The sequence below is a fragment of the Populus trichocarpa genome, chromosome 1 (assembly GCF_000002775.5).
Source record: "Populus trichocarpa isolate Nisqually-1 chromosome 1, P.trichocarpa_v4.1, whole genome shotgun sequence".
NCBI classification, from domain to species: domain Eukaryota; kingdom Viridiplantae; phylum Streptophyta; class Magnoliopsida; order Malpighiales; family Salicaceae; genus Populus; species Populus trichocarpa.
This window is the reverse complement of record NC_037285.2, coordinates 33,311,986-33,330,478: the sequence shown is the minus strand read 5'-3', so window position 1 is coordinate 33,330,478 and position 18,493 is coordinate 33,311,986. Positions and strand designations below refer to the sequence as shown.

The following is an 18,493-nucleotide window of genomic DNA, read 5'->3' as shown; positions in this document are numbered from 1 at the left end:
ATTGATCGTTTACAAAAAAATTTAGAAATAAAATTTATTCATGTAAGTCATTCAATTATAACTAGCTTCGATGTTTGTGTTTTTCAACAAGACTAGAATATATATTTTTTTTTGTAAAAATTAATGTTTTGATGCCAAAATAAAATAAGAAAAGACAAAATAAAACTTGATCATGATAAACCTATAAGCCATGATAATCAGGGCCAAGCAAACCTGATATATCACGTCAAACTCTTGATAGAGATCATGAAATTAGAACAACTTAATAAAAAATAAAAAGAATTATAAAGTTTTTTTTTTAAAAAAGCATGTGTTAACTTTTTAAACCTGTAACCTGGGTCATTAGACCCAAAACATCCAATATAAAAAAACCATGAAGTCCAATTCTCAATCAATCAAAACTTGAAGGATGAAATTGAAAAAAAATTTCAATTATACAAAAGGTTTAAAAAATAACAATTAAAAAAAAAAGAATCATCAAAATTAAAATACAGAGAAAAACCATGTGTTAACTTTTTAAACCTGTGACCTGGGTCATTAGACCCAAAACACCCAATATAGAAAAACCATGAAGTCTAATTCTCAATCAATCAAAAGTTGAAGGATGAAATTGAAAAAAAAATTCAATTATACAAAAGGGTTTAAAAAATAACAATTAAAAAAAAGAGAATCAAAATTAAAATACAAAATAGATTTAATATCTGATTTAAGGGTGAAATTGAAAAGAAAAATCAATTTAATATAAGGACAAAAAACAATCAAAAGAATAAGGGTCAAAATTAATATATAAAAAATAAAAACAATATTTTGATTAAATATTAAAATTAAAAAGAATAATAACTTTTACAGAAGGCCCAAGAAAACAAATTAGAAATCAAAATAATGAGGACCAAATTGAAAAACATAATACCATTAATTTCAACTGAATGATGAAATTGAAAATCAATAAGACTTTTACAAAAGAACTAAAATAAAAAATAAAAAATCTAAAGAATGAAGATCAAGTTGGAGAATATGATATTTGATAATTTAGGATTGAAAGATAAAATTGAAAACAAATAAAACTTATACAAAATAGTCAATACCAAAAACAAGAAATTAAAAGAATAACAATTGAAATTGAAATATCAACAACTAAAAACGTCAAATTATAATTTTAAAGGGAAAAGAGAGAAAATTTATTAAAAAAAATACGGTGATGCTTTCACTAAGACAATAAAAAAAATATTTTTGAATGTTGAGAAGTACCGTAAGCATAGCTTAAGCATCTCCCATGTGCCTTTAGGTATACAACAAATGCATTTTAAACTAGATGACTCTTCATTCTAAACAAAAGTTATAAACCTTAGCTTAGTTCAATTCAATGGCTCTTCATTCTAGAGCTCGCATTTTAAACTAGATTTTTTTTTCTTTTTAAATAAAAGGATAGGTTGTTTTGATTAAAAAAAAAAAAACAATTGAGTTGACTCTACCTATAAACAATCCAAGCTTGAATCATATCTTGGTTTTGTAACTAAAATTTAAAGCAACAATCCAAATTGAACCATGCTATAAAATTTCTATATGCATCCTTGCAGTTGATTAATGTTCTATAACAAAAATATCAAATTTAAAAAGAGATATAAATGTGTATAATGAAAGATATATATATATATATATATATATATATATATATATATATATATATTAAATTTATCTTTTAAATATTTTAAAAATAAATTTATATATTTTTAAAGCATGGAGAACATTGAGACTTGTCTAATTTATTTGTCTGCTAAATAAATTAAATAAATGCTACCTCAACGTGTGCTATATTGGGCTTTAAATTATCTTTGCCTGATGTTCAAGTTAAGAAAATATTAGGAATAATAATAAATATTATTTTCTAAAATATTTTTTGTTTAAAAATATATTAAAATAATAAAATTTTTTATTTTTTAAAATTGATTTTTAATATTATCAGATCAAAATTATTTAAAAATATATATATAAAAATGTTTTTTTTAAAAAAATTAAAAATTAGCAAAACGGTGCAACCGCCGCTCAAAACAATTAACAATCTATTATACTCATGCCAATATATCATATTTGGTATTTCTTAACAGACACAGAAGCTAAAACCCTAAATCATCGGATGACAAACAAATTACAAAACCCTTTAAAACCCAACTCATATTTTTGATAAAAAAAAAAAAATGATAAGGAGAAGATTACTCTCTTCATTGCTCTCATCAACCCCACTCTTAACTCCCAAAACCACCTCAATTTCCACTTTCACTGCAATTCAAACTCTCAAAGACTCAAACTTTGCAAATGGGGCATCTGGATTTATGGGTTTTAGGGCTTATAGTTTGTTAAGTTTGAATGATTTGAGGGACAATGTGCCAAGGAAGCAGAAGACAAGAAAGGGTCGTGGTATTGGGTCTGGTAAAGGAAAGACGGCAGGGAGAGGTCATAAAGGACAGAAAGCTAGAGGGACTATGAAGTTTGGTTTTGAAGGTGGACAGACTCCAATGCGAAGGCGTTTGCCCAAAAGGGGGTTTAAGAACCCCTTTAGTCTCACTTTTCAGGTATATTTTCCTAGTCTCTAAGCTCCCCATTCTGTCTATTGTTTTGAATTGGAAAAAAAAAAGGGAACCTGGGGTCTGTTATCTATTGGTTTTTAGTTTTTATTTAGAGCAATGAAGCCTAATTTGCATTTGATATGAAAATGTAGCTGTGGTTAAGTGATTGGTAATTGCAGCTTGTCAAAATTCAATTTTTTGTTGTTTTGAGGATTCGCTGCTGAGATTGATTAGGAATGAAAGTCCTTTTTTTTTTCTTTTTCTTTTTCTTTGTAGGGATCATAACAGACACGAGGTTAGTCTAGGATTATATGCTAACCTGAAAGAATGCTTAATTAGACGCCCAGAAGAATTTTTGGAGTCGTGTTTTGAGTTTATAGTTGTGCTATTCTGTACTACGTTTAAAATGAGCTGTGCTTGCTTTATGGATGCTAGGATAAAATGTAGGGATAAAGAAAGTGAAATGGAAAAACTCTTCTTTGATGGGATGCAATCTACTGAAAATAGTTGTATTTTGCTGAGTTGATTAATGGCTGTTGTTTTCTCTGGTATTAGATAAAGAAAAACAATCCATAAACATTATTTCAAATTTGTTATATTTATTGACTGTTTGAATATTGCTATTGATTTCATCCCTTCTTGTAAGTATATTGTTAATGGTCTCCATTCTTTTGCTCATGCCTTGATCGTTTACTCCTGTGCTTTCTCTGGCAGCCAGTAGGTTTGGGAAAGATTGCAAAACTTATCAATGCAGGGAAGATAGATTCCCATGAATTAATCACAATGAAAATCCTCAAGGTATGTTAGTGTCCCTCTTTAGATCTCAAATCTAAGCCACTGTGCCATGGTTGGCCTTGGTCTGTGCTGATCATTACAATTATTCCAACAGGATACTGCGGCCATTGGGAAGCAGATAAAAGATGGAGTAAGACTGATGGGACGTGGCGCGGAGAAGATCCAATGGCCTATTCATCTAGAGGTAAATTTTATTTGAAAAGTTTCTGCATTTATACAAACTTGACTAGAAGCCTTGATTTCAAGTATTCTTGAGGCAATCCAAAGTGCCCTGAGTAATTTATAGTTTGTGTCCAAATCCTCTGGAATTTAGTTTTTGTTGGTTCAATGATGACAGCATCAAGTATGCAAGCAAGCTATTAAATAAAGAAACACTGGGGTTTTAGCTGCGGTGGCACTATAGGCATAACATTCCAGCAAACTGCTAGGTTTTCCCCTTGCACTTGAATTTTTTTCCCCTCTATTGTTATTGTTGTCTGAACTTAATGAACAAACAAATTTCTAGAAAGCTGTCAAAAATGTGCTGACTCACAGATTCTACTTCTTTTACTTGTTGTTCAAATAGGGGAAACAATTATCCAAATTATAAGAATCTGCATTTTACATTAATCAGAGTGTTTGAAACAGGCCACTTAAGCATATATCAATATTGTGTGATGGAAATTATATGTTTTACATTTTAAGTACAAGTTAAGATCCAGAATTCAGAGCTAAAACTATTAACTCCTTGGGGATGTGATACAATCCAATTATTGAGAAATTGGATTAGCTATAAACTATGCTAATTCCCAGGAGAGGAGATGGCTTGCTACCTGATTCTAACCATCTCCCCTTCCAAGATTACTAACTAACTAATTGAATCTTCTCACCTATACTGCTTTTCCTACTAACTATACCAATTTGTACTGTAACAATGCCCCCTGCTTAAAGAACCTTGTCCTCGAGGTTCATTCATTGCTCGAGTTCTGTTTATAGGTACATTCCATTCTATGATCATACATTTAGATCTTCGTCAATTGGATCCTTGATTTAAGTACTGAAACTCCAGCTTCAATGTCTTCAAGTTTCCAATCCACTTGGGGCTGGGCTGTTACTGCAATGTTGCCCCTGTTAGTGTAGACAGTAGCACAACAACCTTCGGGAAAAAAAACATTTGCAGCCATGATGTATGTTCTGTGATCAAATATTCTGCAGTTTCTTTTTCTAATCTTACAATTCCATTGAACCAATCTAGTGATTAAGAGGCTCCAAATTTTCAGGAACATTTCGTATTTTCCAAATATTTCAAGGCTTCCAACATAACAGTAAGGTTGTCGCTGCATAAACCCATGTTCTTGTCGAGCTATAACCCATTTGAAGATAAAGATTTATTGCTTGTTTATCACTGTCAATCGTCCAAAACAAACAAGCCTGCCTGATTTCCTTGATGTCCAAAAACAGTTGCTTTTGGAGTGTAAAGCAATTATGCAACCAGAACATTTCACAGAATTTCATTTTGACAACACAATTTGTCAGGGCTTGATGTCTGATAAAATAATTGATTGATATTCCAAGCAAGTCACTAGCCTCCAAAGTCCATGTTTCTACAACTTGCCATAGAATATGTATCGAATACCTGATACCATCCAATTCAATTTTCCCCTTTGTTGCAACCTTGAATACAAAAATGTTATGATTACATAGACAAGATCACAACCACCTTTTATGCCCGCAATCACTTTTCTGAAAGCATTCCCCATGTTGAATTCTTTCACAACAACAGTCGTTGATTCTTTCATAATTTTTATCCAAGCAATTCATCCACTTAGTTCCAGAACCAAGCTATCATTTTTTTTTCCAATAAATCTTCCAGCTGTAGCAGGTCACTGCCTAATACGGAATGCCTTGCACAATCAAATGTGTAAAAGCAGACATAAAATTCTTTTGATTTGGAAGAGAACCCATATGTGAATTGGTATACAAGGCTGTCATTGCTCACAAACAAAGAATCTGATGCTTCTTTTATACTCTTTTGTGCACATGCATAACTAGACATAGCCTCCACTTCTTCATGACAATCCCCGATTCTAACACCATTCCTTGTAAAATCTCCACCAAAAAACCCATCCTCCAAAAATTACATCCCTCAGAATACCACAAATTGAACCCCAAAATCATCACAATGCTGCCATTGATTCCTAATATCAGTTAAATGCTCTTGATTAGCTTTATCAATAGCATCAAGAACAAATTGACCTTATCTTGATTAATCACTACATTATCTTCGACGTTTTGACAAACTTGTAGCAACAAACCTTCACCAAATTATTCTCAATGGATAATTCAGTTTCCAGGCATTTCTTAAACTGAGTTTCAACAGTTTCTTTGATATCAGACCCGGTGCAGTCAGTTCCTAAAGAAATCCCATCCATGTTCTGATTTTTAGCAAAGAACTCAGAGCAATGATCATCTTTTATCCTGTATTTCATCAAGGCCCACAAAATTAATCGAATCAACAGCTGTAATATAGGACTTGGATTCAATCTGACCTGATTCTTGGGTATGCAAGGAAGGTTCTCATTCTCTAATCTCTGTTTCCTGTTGATTCATCAATGGCAGCATCTCCTTTTCATCTGTAGTGCTTTCATCTTGCAATAGCCTCTCCAAACTCTCAAGAATCTCATTCTTTAACTGATTAAGCTTCAAAGTCAATTCTTGAGTGGTCTGCTTCGAATCTTTATCGAACACTGCTGGGTTGCGAGACTTTGGTATGGTGCTTGCCATGGCTTGAATTCACTTCAACGCTTTCTAATTGTGTCTCCCCAAAACCAGGTTGCGAAATTTAATATCTAATATCTAATCTACAAAACCCATCATAAATGCACCTTCCATGAAGGGAAGTTGTAGCTGATAGTGCATTTTGAAAGGATTGAAAATAGACCAGAGAAAGCCCTTCAAACTCTTCAATTCAGGGCACACAACCATATGGATTAAAGACCTGATGCAGGACATCTCTTGTAATAATCTGGTAGTGAACCCTTACTGTAGGAACTTCCATTCTGGCCTTCAAGATTCAAGATTTATGGACAGTAGAGATGTTGAGATATGAATAAAAAGGAATTGAGCAATTAATGGCCAAGGATGAACTGCTCTGCTACCAATTGATACAATCCAATTATTGAGGAGTTGAATTAGCTATAAATATGTCCCAGAAGAGGGGAAGAGGAATATCAACCAATAATGGTAGGAAACAGGAAGAAATCTTATTGGTTGAAATAGAGAAAGTGACAGGAAAGAGAATTCAGAGAGAGGGAATCACAAATGCAAAAAGATACCTAGAACCCTAAGCTAAAGTCCTTTCAAGACATGTAGGACTTGATAGTTGATTCTAACCGTCTCCCCTTTCAAGACTACTAACTAACTAATTGAATCTTCCCATCAATACTATTCCTACCAGCTAACTATACCAATTTGTACTGTAACAGTGTCATGGAATTTCTTGACATGTTTGCTGAAATTGATTAAACTTATGCTCATAAATGATGTATACAGGTGTCAAGAGTTACTGTCAGGGCAAAGGAAGCAGTTGAAGCTGCTGGTGGATCCGTCAGACGAGTGCATTACAATAAGCTGGGTTTCCGGGCATTGCTTAAGCCTGAGTGGTTTGAAAAGAAGGGCAGGTTGTTGCCAAAGGCTGCCAGGCCTCCACCAAAGCTGAAAGATAAAGTTGATAGCATAGGCCGCTTGCCTGCCCCGACTAAACCTATTCCCTTTTACACTGAAGAAAAGGAGGCAGCCTCTGCTCCTACCTAGTTGATCAAACAATCATTTTGGGGTCACTTAAGAGTGTATTTTGATGAAGAAGTACTTCACAAGCATATTCTCTCCCCCACAAGGTCTTCAATAGCATTCTATTTTCACATGCTTTCCATGAATCATGCAGAGTGTTTAACAAGTGAATCCGTGGAAACTCCATTTTGATGAGCTCTTAAAGAAATAAGGGAGACTTTTTGCGATGTAATTCTAGTTTTGCAATCTTCTGGAACACAGATTTTTCATCCAAACAAGAGCAACTTGTGAATGGGTTGAAGTAGTCCATTGGTTCTTAAGTTATCATTTTGTGACAATTTTGACTGGTTTGTTTCAAAACCAAAGGGTCCATTGGCCTCTTGTTTTGCAATTTATTGTTTCTTTAAATCTTGCATCGAACATAACATAAAGGACACTAGAAATACAGAAAGTGCAATCCCATCTTCATTTGCTCGTCATATCAGCTGTTAACTTTTCTTTGGAGGGTATCAACAATTCAACATCCAATCCCCACCACCTCTCCACCCATATCTTGGTCATGTGACTAGCTAGCACCTTATCATCTTCAAACCGATCAGTCTATCGACTTCATGGTTTTACCAACCGCGCTGGCACATCAGTGGATGCATTATACTTTGGTCTAGCTGGAAAAAATGAATCATATAAGCTATGTGTATGTTCTGCTTCTTGCTCTTTCCAATCATTGAGTTCATTTACCATCCAAAATATGAAAAAAAAAAAAACCCCTCGTTTTCATTGATTTTCCGAACAATGCTGCGTAATTTCTTGTCATCAGCAAAAGAATTCCACCAAATTATCAATGAAAATGATTTCTTTTGTAGTTTAGAAGTTAAACAGGCTCCAACCACTAGCACACAATGATATATAACTAGACACCAAGTCGTTTAGGCAAATCGTTCTTCATAACAAGGACCAGACTCTTTATCTTGCAATCCTGTGATCTGTTTTTGTGCATAAATCCTGTGATCTGTTTTGGTGCATCTGTTTTCCAAAGAAATAATTTTATGTTCCCGTGGATTCAGGCGACTGGCCACCCAGAGTTTAGTTCAATGATCAAAGTCACTGTTAACTTATCCTGATTTAAATGCTTTGTCAAAGTCACCGTTTTGTAGCGTCTGTCCACGCTTCCAAAGTCCAAACACCTATAAATAGAGTTGTTCAAGAAGAAAAATCTATCAATTGAGAACTTGTTCCATTCCATGCATCGAAAAATAATATGCTTAGTGGTATGATAAAACTGAGTTCGTACTTGAGCTCACCAATTCCACCACCCCAAACTCAGCAGATGCAGCTTCATCAGGAGCTCACAGTGGAAGCATTTTCCCGTTTTGGGGATTGAAAAAGAGGTGAAGTTTCTTACTTTTCAATGCATAGGTAATGCGAACATTTTGACGTTGTAAATCCAAGCATCTTAAATGCTGCATACATAGTTTATCTACATAAACTTCAGTGCAGAAAAGGTTTCTGCCAATAATCAAATACACTTATCAGATACCTATGATCAATCTGAAGGGAATAAACTATAAGAATCATATGTAGCTTTGCTCGGCAAAGGCACCCAATAGGGAAATCAGAGTTTCATACTTTTTTCTCCTTTATTAGAGAGTGAAACATTTGCCAATGCTGAGACTGTAGTTTACACCATTCTGTGAGGTTTAGTGCCTTTATGCCCAGGGAAGATTTTCAATTTTCTTTGAGAACACGAGAGAAATTCAATCTTCAATGAGCAAGAATGAATACTCAAATATCAAATGTTGGAACTTCAGCATCAAAGCCATGAGAGGCCTGGTAAGCCAACCGGGCCAATATATTCCTGTAAGGATCACTTTCTCTTTTCTCCTTCAGAAAAGCAATGCAGTTTTCCACCTCAGATTTGACATGCAAGTATAATTCATGAGCTTTTTCCCGGTCTCTTAATTCCTGCTTCCTCCCTTCAGCACAAAATTGAGAATTCAAGTCAGTACTCCACTGGCATTAAGAATATGTATAAAAAAATATTGCAAAATTTCTACCACTGTTACTCAAATGCTGTTATTAATTGAACATTCTTGGACAAGTTCATAAAACAGTTTTAGCAGCTTTCTTTATAATTTTAGTTCAGAATAAGGCACTTTCATTACTCGGAGCTGATCTTGAACTTCTTGAGAAATGCGGACATGAAGCAGCAACAATAGTTGTGGGTAATGTTTTAGACATGATATTGGCAAGGTGCAGAAGCATATAATTAGGCTGGCTGGAAAGCCTTAGGTGTATAGTGTTGACACATGTTTTTTCTGCTACATCCATGATTATTATTACTATGCAGATAGTCAATGGTAACGAGTTGTCCAATGACCATACCTTCTGTTTCAATTGGTTTCCCAAAATAGTAATAGAACCTGCCTGGGAATTTTGGTACAATTCCTACCTGGTGCAGATCTTGTTGTCCCACCTCACCATCCGCTTCAGTCCTATCAGCAAAACAATATGAAAGATCTAAACATTGAAGCAGTCAAGTAAAAGAAAAAAAATTGGAGCCAAGAAGATAAACTCAATATGGGTGAGATTTAATGGAAGGAAATCAAGGAAAACAAAGATTCACATACCTCAAACTCACAACCTCTTCTGATAACCCTTTTATGTAATCCCTAAGGAAAGGAATCTTCATTTGATCATCATAATCAAATACCACCTGAAAAACCATGAATACAAGCAATCAATTACTATGAGACTAACCCAGCTTGATTTTAATTGACTGTAAGAGATTGCGTGTCTGATATGAGCCGAACACAAGGCTTAGTGTTAACATAGATACGCCAGAGAGGAGACAGCAAGAAAAAGTTCATGCACAGAATTTCTGCAAGCGCACACTAACTGATATTGAGAAATCTAGCCTTATACTACATTGTTATAAAACTTGTGAGTTCTAAAAAAAATTAGTGCTTTCTTTTTAATGTCTCCTTTGGGTTTCCCAAATAATAAGAAGTCAAACATGCTCTGAAGACAAATGCACACAAAAATATGCATGCCCTTAGTGTCAAGATTTTGAGTAAAGAGCATTCGTCACAGAGCAAGATATATTCCATTAGCAAGATAAAAATAAATAAATCATAATGTGGCGCATCTATATGCAAAAAAGTGATGTAAATCAATCAGATAGAAATGAAGTCCTTAAGACTTACTTCTCCAAAATCATCCTCTCCAACAACACCAAATGGCACAATTTTGGCTCCAAACCTAGATGCCATTCTGACAAACTCTGACTTTTCTGGCCAGAATAACTTGTATTCTTCACCCTGAATAGCATGAAGAGTCAATCATTTGCAGAGCTATTTCAATTTGTTTATATATATTAAGTCCGTTTTCTCTTAGTGGCCAAATGGACCATTGCCACTTCATTATATTTTCATAGTCTTTGAAACAAATTAGTTCTCTTTTTTTTCTTGGAAGGCAAGTAGAATAGTAGAAATATGTTACTTTATTCTTGTATAGTCTTGCGATTGTTAGATTCAAGATTCAAACTTAAAAGAATATAAAATTAAACTTCTTTTGAAATGTAAAACCACCTATCTCAGTAAAATGTATCTATCAGAAGCATTACCTTCCGATGATAGGCCTCCCGCATTCCTCCTGGGTATAATAGTGCATGAGCCTTTGAAGACATAAGTTTGTAGAAATTGCTTCCTGAAACAGGAACTGCACCCATAGTTCTGACCACATCGAATTGTTGCAATGGAGGCATCATCCCCTCTTTCTTCAATTTCACGTACAACATTGGATGTGTTATCCCTCTTATAAGAATATTTCTTTCCAACAAAAAGTTGGATATCAATGGGATCACTTCAAATCCCATTAGCATGTGATAACCAACATACAATACTGGTCCTTCTGAAGGAACTCCAGCAAGGCCCCTCACAATCTTCCCATCTTGAAAATATGAGAGCATCACAGGACTTGTGGCCAGCACAAACAATCTAAAACATAGTAATAATTATGAGAAATTGTAGTTAAAGCAAACATAATTTCAGGACTCATTTAATGATGAGGACTAAAGCAAATTTCAGGTTGGCTTTGACCATATACAAATCAATGTTGCATGATACATTGCACAAACCCTACCAAGAAGTGATCTTCAAATTAATCCTTGAGAAGAAGTTGATATAAGCATAGTATTTCCCATACCCACTAATGTCATGCCAACAATAGACTGATGAAGTTAGAGAAATTGTTTCCCTGTTCAACTGATAGAAAATATACCTTTAATATGTTAGACAGTAAAATAGGGCTACCTGTTCGAATCATATAATTTTTTGAATTCAAGAGGGGTTGGTGGTATGTAATCTGATATGTAGTCAAGATACTTTCCACGACGATAGCAACTAGCTCCCTTGATGATATTTGCCAAATCAACATCATGTTCCTGCCACAAATGGGTATAATTACAAGGAAACTTGAAAGATAACATATTGAAACATGATATCTTTTCAGTGCATAGCCAAGGATAGATGAGAGTGGGAGAAATTATCTTACCAAGAAGAGGAAATGACCACTGTCGTTAAACTTGCGAATCTCACATTTTGGGAGTGCAACATAAAGCCTTTGACCTTCTTCTTCACTTGGAAGAAGCTGATCTCTTCCACTGAGAAAAGGCAAACAACAAATCAGACTCTAAGCAGCAAAGGTGCTAGTATGCAGGAAACACAACGAAAATAAATTTATGGAAGTTAGAACTCCAATTCTAGAAGCAAATGTATTTGGATTTTCCATCGATTTAAATTCCAATGATATGGAAATGACAATGCCTAGTTACTGCGTATGATGTCATAGTTTATATTATAGACTTCATAAAGGAGAATTTTTTTATTGTTCTAATCGAAAATTTTATTATTCATGGATTAGCTAAATAAAGATGCATTTAGTAGAGTTAAAGCTGGGTGCTAAATAATAATTCTCGCCCTTTTGTTGCTATTTAGCTATTTAAACGAGTTTGAAAAAGAGTTGAAACATTTATACAACTGACATTTGATAAATTATGCATGAGAAACAGACCTAGAAAGGACAAGTGTTTGAGATTTCACAGCATGGAGGCGTGAATTGGCATATGCCGAAGCTGTTTTAAGCATCTGTAGCTTCCAAAGAAGCGTTTCTCTAGGTAATATATTAGCCAGAGCCTGCAACAGCTACGATCAGTTTCTTTCCACAAGAGTAACACCACATGACTTGGTGTAAGCACCAGCATAAGAAAAGTGAAGACGGGATGACACCATCATCTTACATAAACTTTTAAATGTCAGCTAGGCTATATATTTTGATTAATTTCTCTTTATGATCAATTAGAAATATGGCCTGTCAATGCCATGTTCATAAATATTACAGGAGACACTTAAGAGTTGATGAGAAGTCAAGTGAAACCAGTCTTTTATAGTTTCATTAAGACTGTACTATCGTTTTTCAAACAAGTGTAATTTATATCAATCAGGTTAACATGTCCTAAAGTGAAATCTTACGTTGAGGTAAGATGACATTGCAACCAAATCTTGTGATAATCCTCCAATTGTTTGTTCTAGAGGAAATCCCTTCACTGCATTGTCCATGGCCATCCTCAAAGAATCACCTAGATAGATGGAACATAATTGCTGGTGTAAGCAGGATAAAATATTGTATACACGACACTTTATTTTCCATGATTTATTGAGTTATCAATATTCAGATAATAACAAGCAAATGGGAAAAACAGAGGAAAATAAAAATCCACCAAAACTGCAAAACAAGACTGTAAACCACACTGTAAATCAAATTGAGCTTATTAAGCTTGATATTTAGCCCTGTATCTTTTTGGTGGATTCCATTGGGTGGTGAGCTATCCTAAACTCTAATCTCTGAGGTGATTATTTTTTCTGTATCTCTAAAGGGTTGAAAAAAAAACCTATCCTTCATTCATCCTTCCTCCACATTTTCATTTCCACCATGCAAACTAACCAGAAATTTGTTGGCACCGGCCTCTGAATTTTTTCGGTACCAGTAGAGAAGCATAATAATATAAAACTCTTCAGCTACACCTCCATGCCCAATTTTCAGCTCACTTCCAAGTAAACCCTCTTTGATTTATGGATTTACATAACTGAGCACCTACTCTCAAGTTTCAATCAATAGAGGACCATGTAAATTGTTTCCCAATTTTCATGATGAAATCGGATAAGGATAATGCAGGAAGCCAGAGCTACTAAGGGTGGATTGCAAGGTTATTTTCAGGAAAATCAAAAGATTCCCCCAATAAATCAAAAGATTAACAGACAAAATCTTATAGAACTAATCAGAAACTTGCATTGCAACTGACACCAAACATCAGTTCGTATGCAGAACAAAATATTGCATAAAACGTTTACTTTTCAAATATTTTGGTATGGTCAATATTACCCCTTTTCTAAAAAATAAACAGGTTGTTTTACCTCTTAGCATAATCAAATATCTATTTGAAGCAACAAAAAATATCAGGAAATATAACTCTAGTGGACAAGGTGAACCTGTCATCAAGCTCAACATATAAGGAATGGTAAGCTGGTGCTGGAAGGGTAAGACTTCCAATAAGGGTATTAGAGGCTGCAGCTGTGACTTCTCAAAAGACGTTGCTGCAATAAATCATCAAACAAAAATCATATGTAACTGAGCAAGGTGAACAACCTCTTCTAAAAGCATATGTGATTATTGGACTAAATCTAAGCTTTTCTTCTCATGATTTAACAGAGAGCTCTGCTTTACATTAATTATCCAAAGTTAAAGATCCATTTATGTTATTCATCGGCATAAAAAAAATCCATTTATTTGTTCTGTCACATAGGTCCTTGCTCATGTTGATTCTTCTATTACCTCATCCCATAGATATGGGGAAAGTACTGAATGTCTCAAATTTCATTCGATGATAGATAAGGTATCAATTTTTCACCTGGATTAGCCAAAACAAGTACAAGATCAACATCAGGGTTACGAGCTGCGACAGCCAGGGCAAGACATGCTCCAAGAGATTCTCCAGCAAGATATATAGGTCTATTTGGGAAACAGTAACTCTCTGATCTTACTGTCCTTTCAATAAGCTTCACTAGGCCTGAATCATGAGAATCCTTTTAAAAATTGCTTATACAAATACAAGAGCTCATCTCTATTACAAATAACACGTATCAAACAGGTTACAGGGTAAAAAAAACTACCTAGAAAGGATGTTCTGTCCTTAACTGGAATATGCAAGCACCATATGTCGAAAATCCTAGTTCAAGAAGAGAGAAAAATCATATATTAACCAGCATAGCCATTAACGTAAGGCAGAATATGTGGACAGGAAATAGAAAGTCATGTAATGATTATGTTGGTTTTGGATGATCCACAAAAAATAAAATAAAAATAAAAATAAAAATCTGATGTAATAGTGTCAAGGTATCTGAGGAAATACTTACTTCCCCAGAGTATTGTGCTGCTTGCTAAGTCCTAGTCCAATGCCATCAATCCCTGCAAGATTCAGAATCTTTTACTTAACAGTTAAAGTTTTTTTTTTTTGGAACAGCAACTGTAGAAGTTTGAACTGACTAATTTGAAAGTGAGAAATGAAAACCCAGTACAAACAGGCTGAAAACTTGAAAATGGAAGTGCCATCAACATTGCATAAACTTCACAGTCCTAATCTACAAAATTTTAAATTTAGATATAAAAAAGTGAAATTTCAAAAAACAAAAATAAAAATGATTGAGGACTAATATACAATCCAAGGTCCAGCAAACCTTATTAACTAAACCAGAGAAAAGAAAAAAGGTTTGCATCATTCAACAATCATTAAACCTTGTGTATTTTTGTAAACCAGAGTTAAGTCCATGTCTCCCATTACTTTTTTGTTCTTTTTTTCCCCCCGACAATATGGGGTATCATCTAACCAGCTTGTCCATCAACATCAACTGAAAATAAATTCTCTTTTCAAATAATTTTAAAGATGCGGTGATTAAGAGAGAGAGAGAGCAAAGCTCTCTTACCGTAATGAAAAGGAAACTATAAATCTTCTAAAAGGATGGCAATCGGATTTCTACTATATGTCTACCTTTTTCGTTTTAAAAAAAATAAAATATTAAGATTTAGGTATTCATATAATTATTCAAATATCATTTATATCCAATATAAAATAAAATAAAATAAAATAGTGATATCACCCACACACGTGATTTTAAATTAGGTTTGACAATACATATACTCTATCTATTTACCTATTAGCTAAGGTAATTATCTACAAAAAAAACCCCATCTATCAAGATCAATTTGAGTTGGCATCCGTTAGGTTTGAATTAAATTTACATTACTATCTTCCAGTAATTACTTTTATTAATAAAAAAAGGGTTAAATTGTTAAAAAAAAGCCTTGAATATTAGGGAAAAAAACAAAAACAAAACCCCTTAGAATAAAAACAAAATCATAATTTTTCATTTTCAACAAAATATATATATTTTAAAAAATACCTTTTGCATTTGAATTTTCATGGGCTTTTCCATCCATTTCTATTATTTAGGAGTAAATTAAAAAAAATTAAACATCATCAAAAATTAAATATCAACATTGAGAAATTGATGAGAAATTCTTAAAATTCTTCTAATCCCTCTCCTTTTCTCTATGAGAAAAAAATATTAAAATCTATTTTTAACTAAACATAATCAACATCAACCATTCAAATCAAAATTCAAATTAAACCAACAATCAATAAAAATAAATTATCTTTTCTTTTTTATTAGGAGTTGCAAAGAAAGACTAGATTATTTACCCATGGATCATTTTTTTTAAGTTAAGAAATATTCAAGCATTGATAACATGTTTTGAAAAAAAAAAAATAAACAATGTAAAGATCAATTCGATATGACTCGATCAATTTAGGTTTAACTTATCAAACCTGAATCATGAAACTGTGTGAATCTAATAGAAAAAAAATTAAAGCAAACTATGAAATTTAATTTTTAATTAATCTAACATTGAATGATGAAATTAAAAAAAATCAATTAAGAAAATAAAAAAACCCTGAATCAACTCGGTTTAACTGATCAAATTCATGACTCAAGTAATGAGACTAAAATAACCTAATAAAAAATAAATCAAAATAAATTATGAATTTTCCAATAACCCATCCCAAATAATAAAGAATGAAATTAAAAAAAGAATTAAAAAAAAGAATTGAAAAACCCTAAAACAAAAATAAAAAGAAAGAGAGGAGGGGAAGACATCTACTCAATTAGTTCTTGATGATTGTGGAATTAAGAGGAATGTTTTGGGCTTTTTCATCAATTTCTATTATTTAGAGGTAAATTCGAAGAATCATATTGTTTAGGATGAAAAATCAAGAATGGTTTTGGTTCAGCGAGATGTTCGTTTTTTAAATAAGTACGGTTCAGGGAGCATTTTACGATTTGACGAAGTTGTTATTCTTATAAAAGGAAACTTTCCACTTTCCAGTAAATTCGTGATCTACTTATGTAAATAAATATTACCTAATCTACTAAAATAATCAGATAATAAATTGGCAAAAAAGGACTGACCAGGCAAAAATAGAAGAAGAGGAGAGTTATCCAACCGGGATCCACACTCCAACGGAGAGAACCACCGTGGCGGGCCACCACCACCACCGTCTGATTTAGCAATAAAATTCTTCGACTCCTCAAAATAATCCTCCAGGCTTTTTCTACTACTTCTCAACTCCATCTCAGTTTTCTCTAACTCCAGTGCATACGGATTCTTTTGCTTCTCTTTCATTCCTTCTCCTTCTTCACTCTCCTTCAACCTTCCATTGCTTACATGATTCCTCATCGTCGTTTCATTTCTCTCCGTTGTCGTTTCAGTTGATATCGCTTGCTCTGTTGAAACAGCCAAACGACGAGCCGTATTTGATACATGGTTCAGTTTCAATCTACCGTTTGACAAAGGCGATGTGGACGGCGGTGCACAGCAACGGACTGACGGGAAAAAACTACCTACGGTGGTGACGGTTGACATGGTGTAGTACCTTCTTCTATCTTTCTCTGTTTCTCTTGTTTGGAGGTCATTACCTCTAAATTGGTGTGATGTTTTCACTAAAATTTTATATTTTTTCAGTTTGGTTTTTTTTTTGAATGATTTAATTTTAATTAAATAATAAATAATGATTCTTTAACTTAAATAATTATGTAAATTATACCATCTTGGTTTTTTAATGTTTTTTTAATTTTATTTTATTACAAAATTTTATTTTTATTATTTTTGTTATTCCTGGTTGAGAGAAATCGCTGAATTCCAGCGATAAAGAAAGAAATATATTGTGGACATCGATTTAGCTACCAAAATAAACGATATTTGTGTCAAATTGTTTCATTTGATGAAAGGAGTTCATATTAGGTATTTTTGTTTCTTAAAAGTTTGTGAAAAAACATATTTGAGTTAGGGTTGATTTTTGATTTCGAGTTGAATTCTTTTTTTGGAGAAGGTTTTTGAAGTCATAGATAAGTTTATCATAATTTCTAAGATGTTTTGGATAAAAACAGCTTGAAAAATGGGTTTTTAGGTTAAAAGAATATTGAGTTTGATTTTCCGGCTAGTGGCTGAAATTTGGACAAAATAGATGACATATCGTCTAATTTTTTTTCAAGAAAATGAGATGGGTGACATGTCATCCTCCCAGGTGCACTTAAAAATAAAAAGGCTCAATCATGCGGGTCCTAATGAAATGGTTAGTGGGTAGTTAGACCCAACAACGTCTAATCTTTTTTTTTTTTTAATTATTTTTTTTAAAAAAAAGACATAATTATATTTACATTGATACCTCTTCTCTATTTTATTTTGTTTGGAGAGTCTCTTTTAAATAATAATGATTTTTTGATTATGCGTTTAATTTTTAAAGAAGTTTTTCTGATTTATCTATTTTTTTTAATCTTTTGTACTGATGAGCTCTATTTTTAAAAATAAAAATATTTATTTTCAGATGATATTTCTAATACGTGTAGCTTTATATATTATTATTTTTTTATTTTATTTAATCATTTTAATATATTTGTTTATTTTTGTTTGATTAAATAAAAATATTTTAATAAATAAAAATTAGCAAACATGATCGGATAAATGTCTCGTTTTGCGAGATTAAATATTTTGATCTATATCTATCTCTCGGTTTTTTAAATTTTATTTTTAGATGTTATTAATGACTTTTTATTTATTTATTAGTGCATATAGTTTTTAGTTTATTTGATTACATGTGTGTATAAACCTTTTGATTTATTAGAGCGGAAGTCACATAACTAATTATTTAGCGAAGAGAAGGGCAAAATGGCGAAATAGTATAATAAAAAAGCCAAACT

The 18,493-nt window shown here is 33.0% G+C and overlaps 3 protein-coding genes across 4 annotated transcripts in view; 1 reads left to right on the top strand and 2 right to left on the bottom strand.

Moving 5' to 3' along the window:
• Positions 1–18,493, bottom strand: part of LOC7495816 (phytyl ester synthase 2, chloroplastic) — a 49,784-nt gene that overhangs the window by 11,491 nt on the left and 19,800 nt on the right. The window lies entirely within an intron of this gene.
• On the top strand, positions 2,082–7,518 carry LOC7461626 (uncharacterized). The gene is made up of 4 exons (XM_002298622.4): positions 2,082–2,570; positions 3,279–3,362; positions 3,454–3,543; positions 6,891–7,518. The coding sequence occupies exons 1-4, from the start codon at positions 2,196–2,198 to the stop codon at positions 7,149–7,151; spliced, it is 810 nt and encodes a 269-aa protein (XP_002298658.2). The 5' UTR covers positions 2,082–2,195; the 3' UTR covers positions 7,152–7,518.
• On the bottom strand, positions 8,545–17,317 carry LOC7495817 (phytyl ester synthase 2, chloroplastic). Of its 2 annotated transcripts, none has more exons than XM_024588012.2 (14): positions 16,706–17,317; positions 14,597–14,648; positions 14,354–14,409; positions 14,092–14,250; positions 13,673–13,777; positions 12,656–12,762; positions 12,198–12,319; positions 11,679–11,787; positions 11,438–11,568; positions 10,750–11,122; positions 10,331–10,444; positions 9,755–9,840; positions 9,510–9,619; positions 8,545–9,100 (listed from the first exon to the last, which is right to left on the bottom strand). In XM_024588012.2, exons 1-14 carry the CDS (start codon positions 17,157–17,159, stop codon positions 8,910–8,912), a joined length of 2,169 nt encoding a protein of 722 aa, XP_024443780.1. In that variant the 5' UTR covers positions 17,160–17,317; the 3' UTR covers positions 8,545–8,909. The 2 variants fall into 2 exon arrangements, with proteins under 2 accessions (XP_024443780.1, XP_024443784.1); XM_024588016.2 differs by having other exon boundaries at positions 8,942–9,100; positions 9,577–9,619.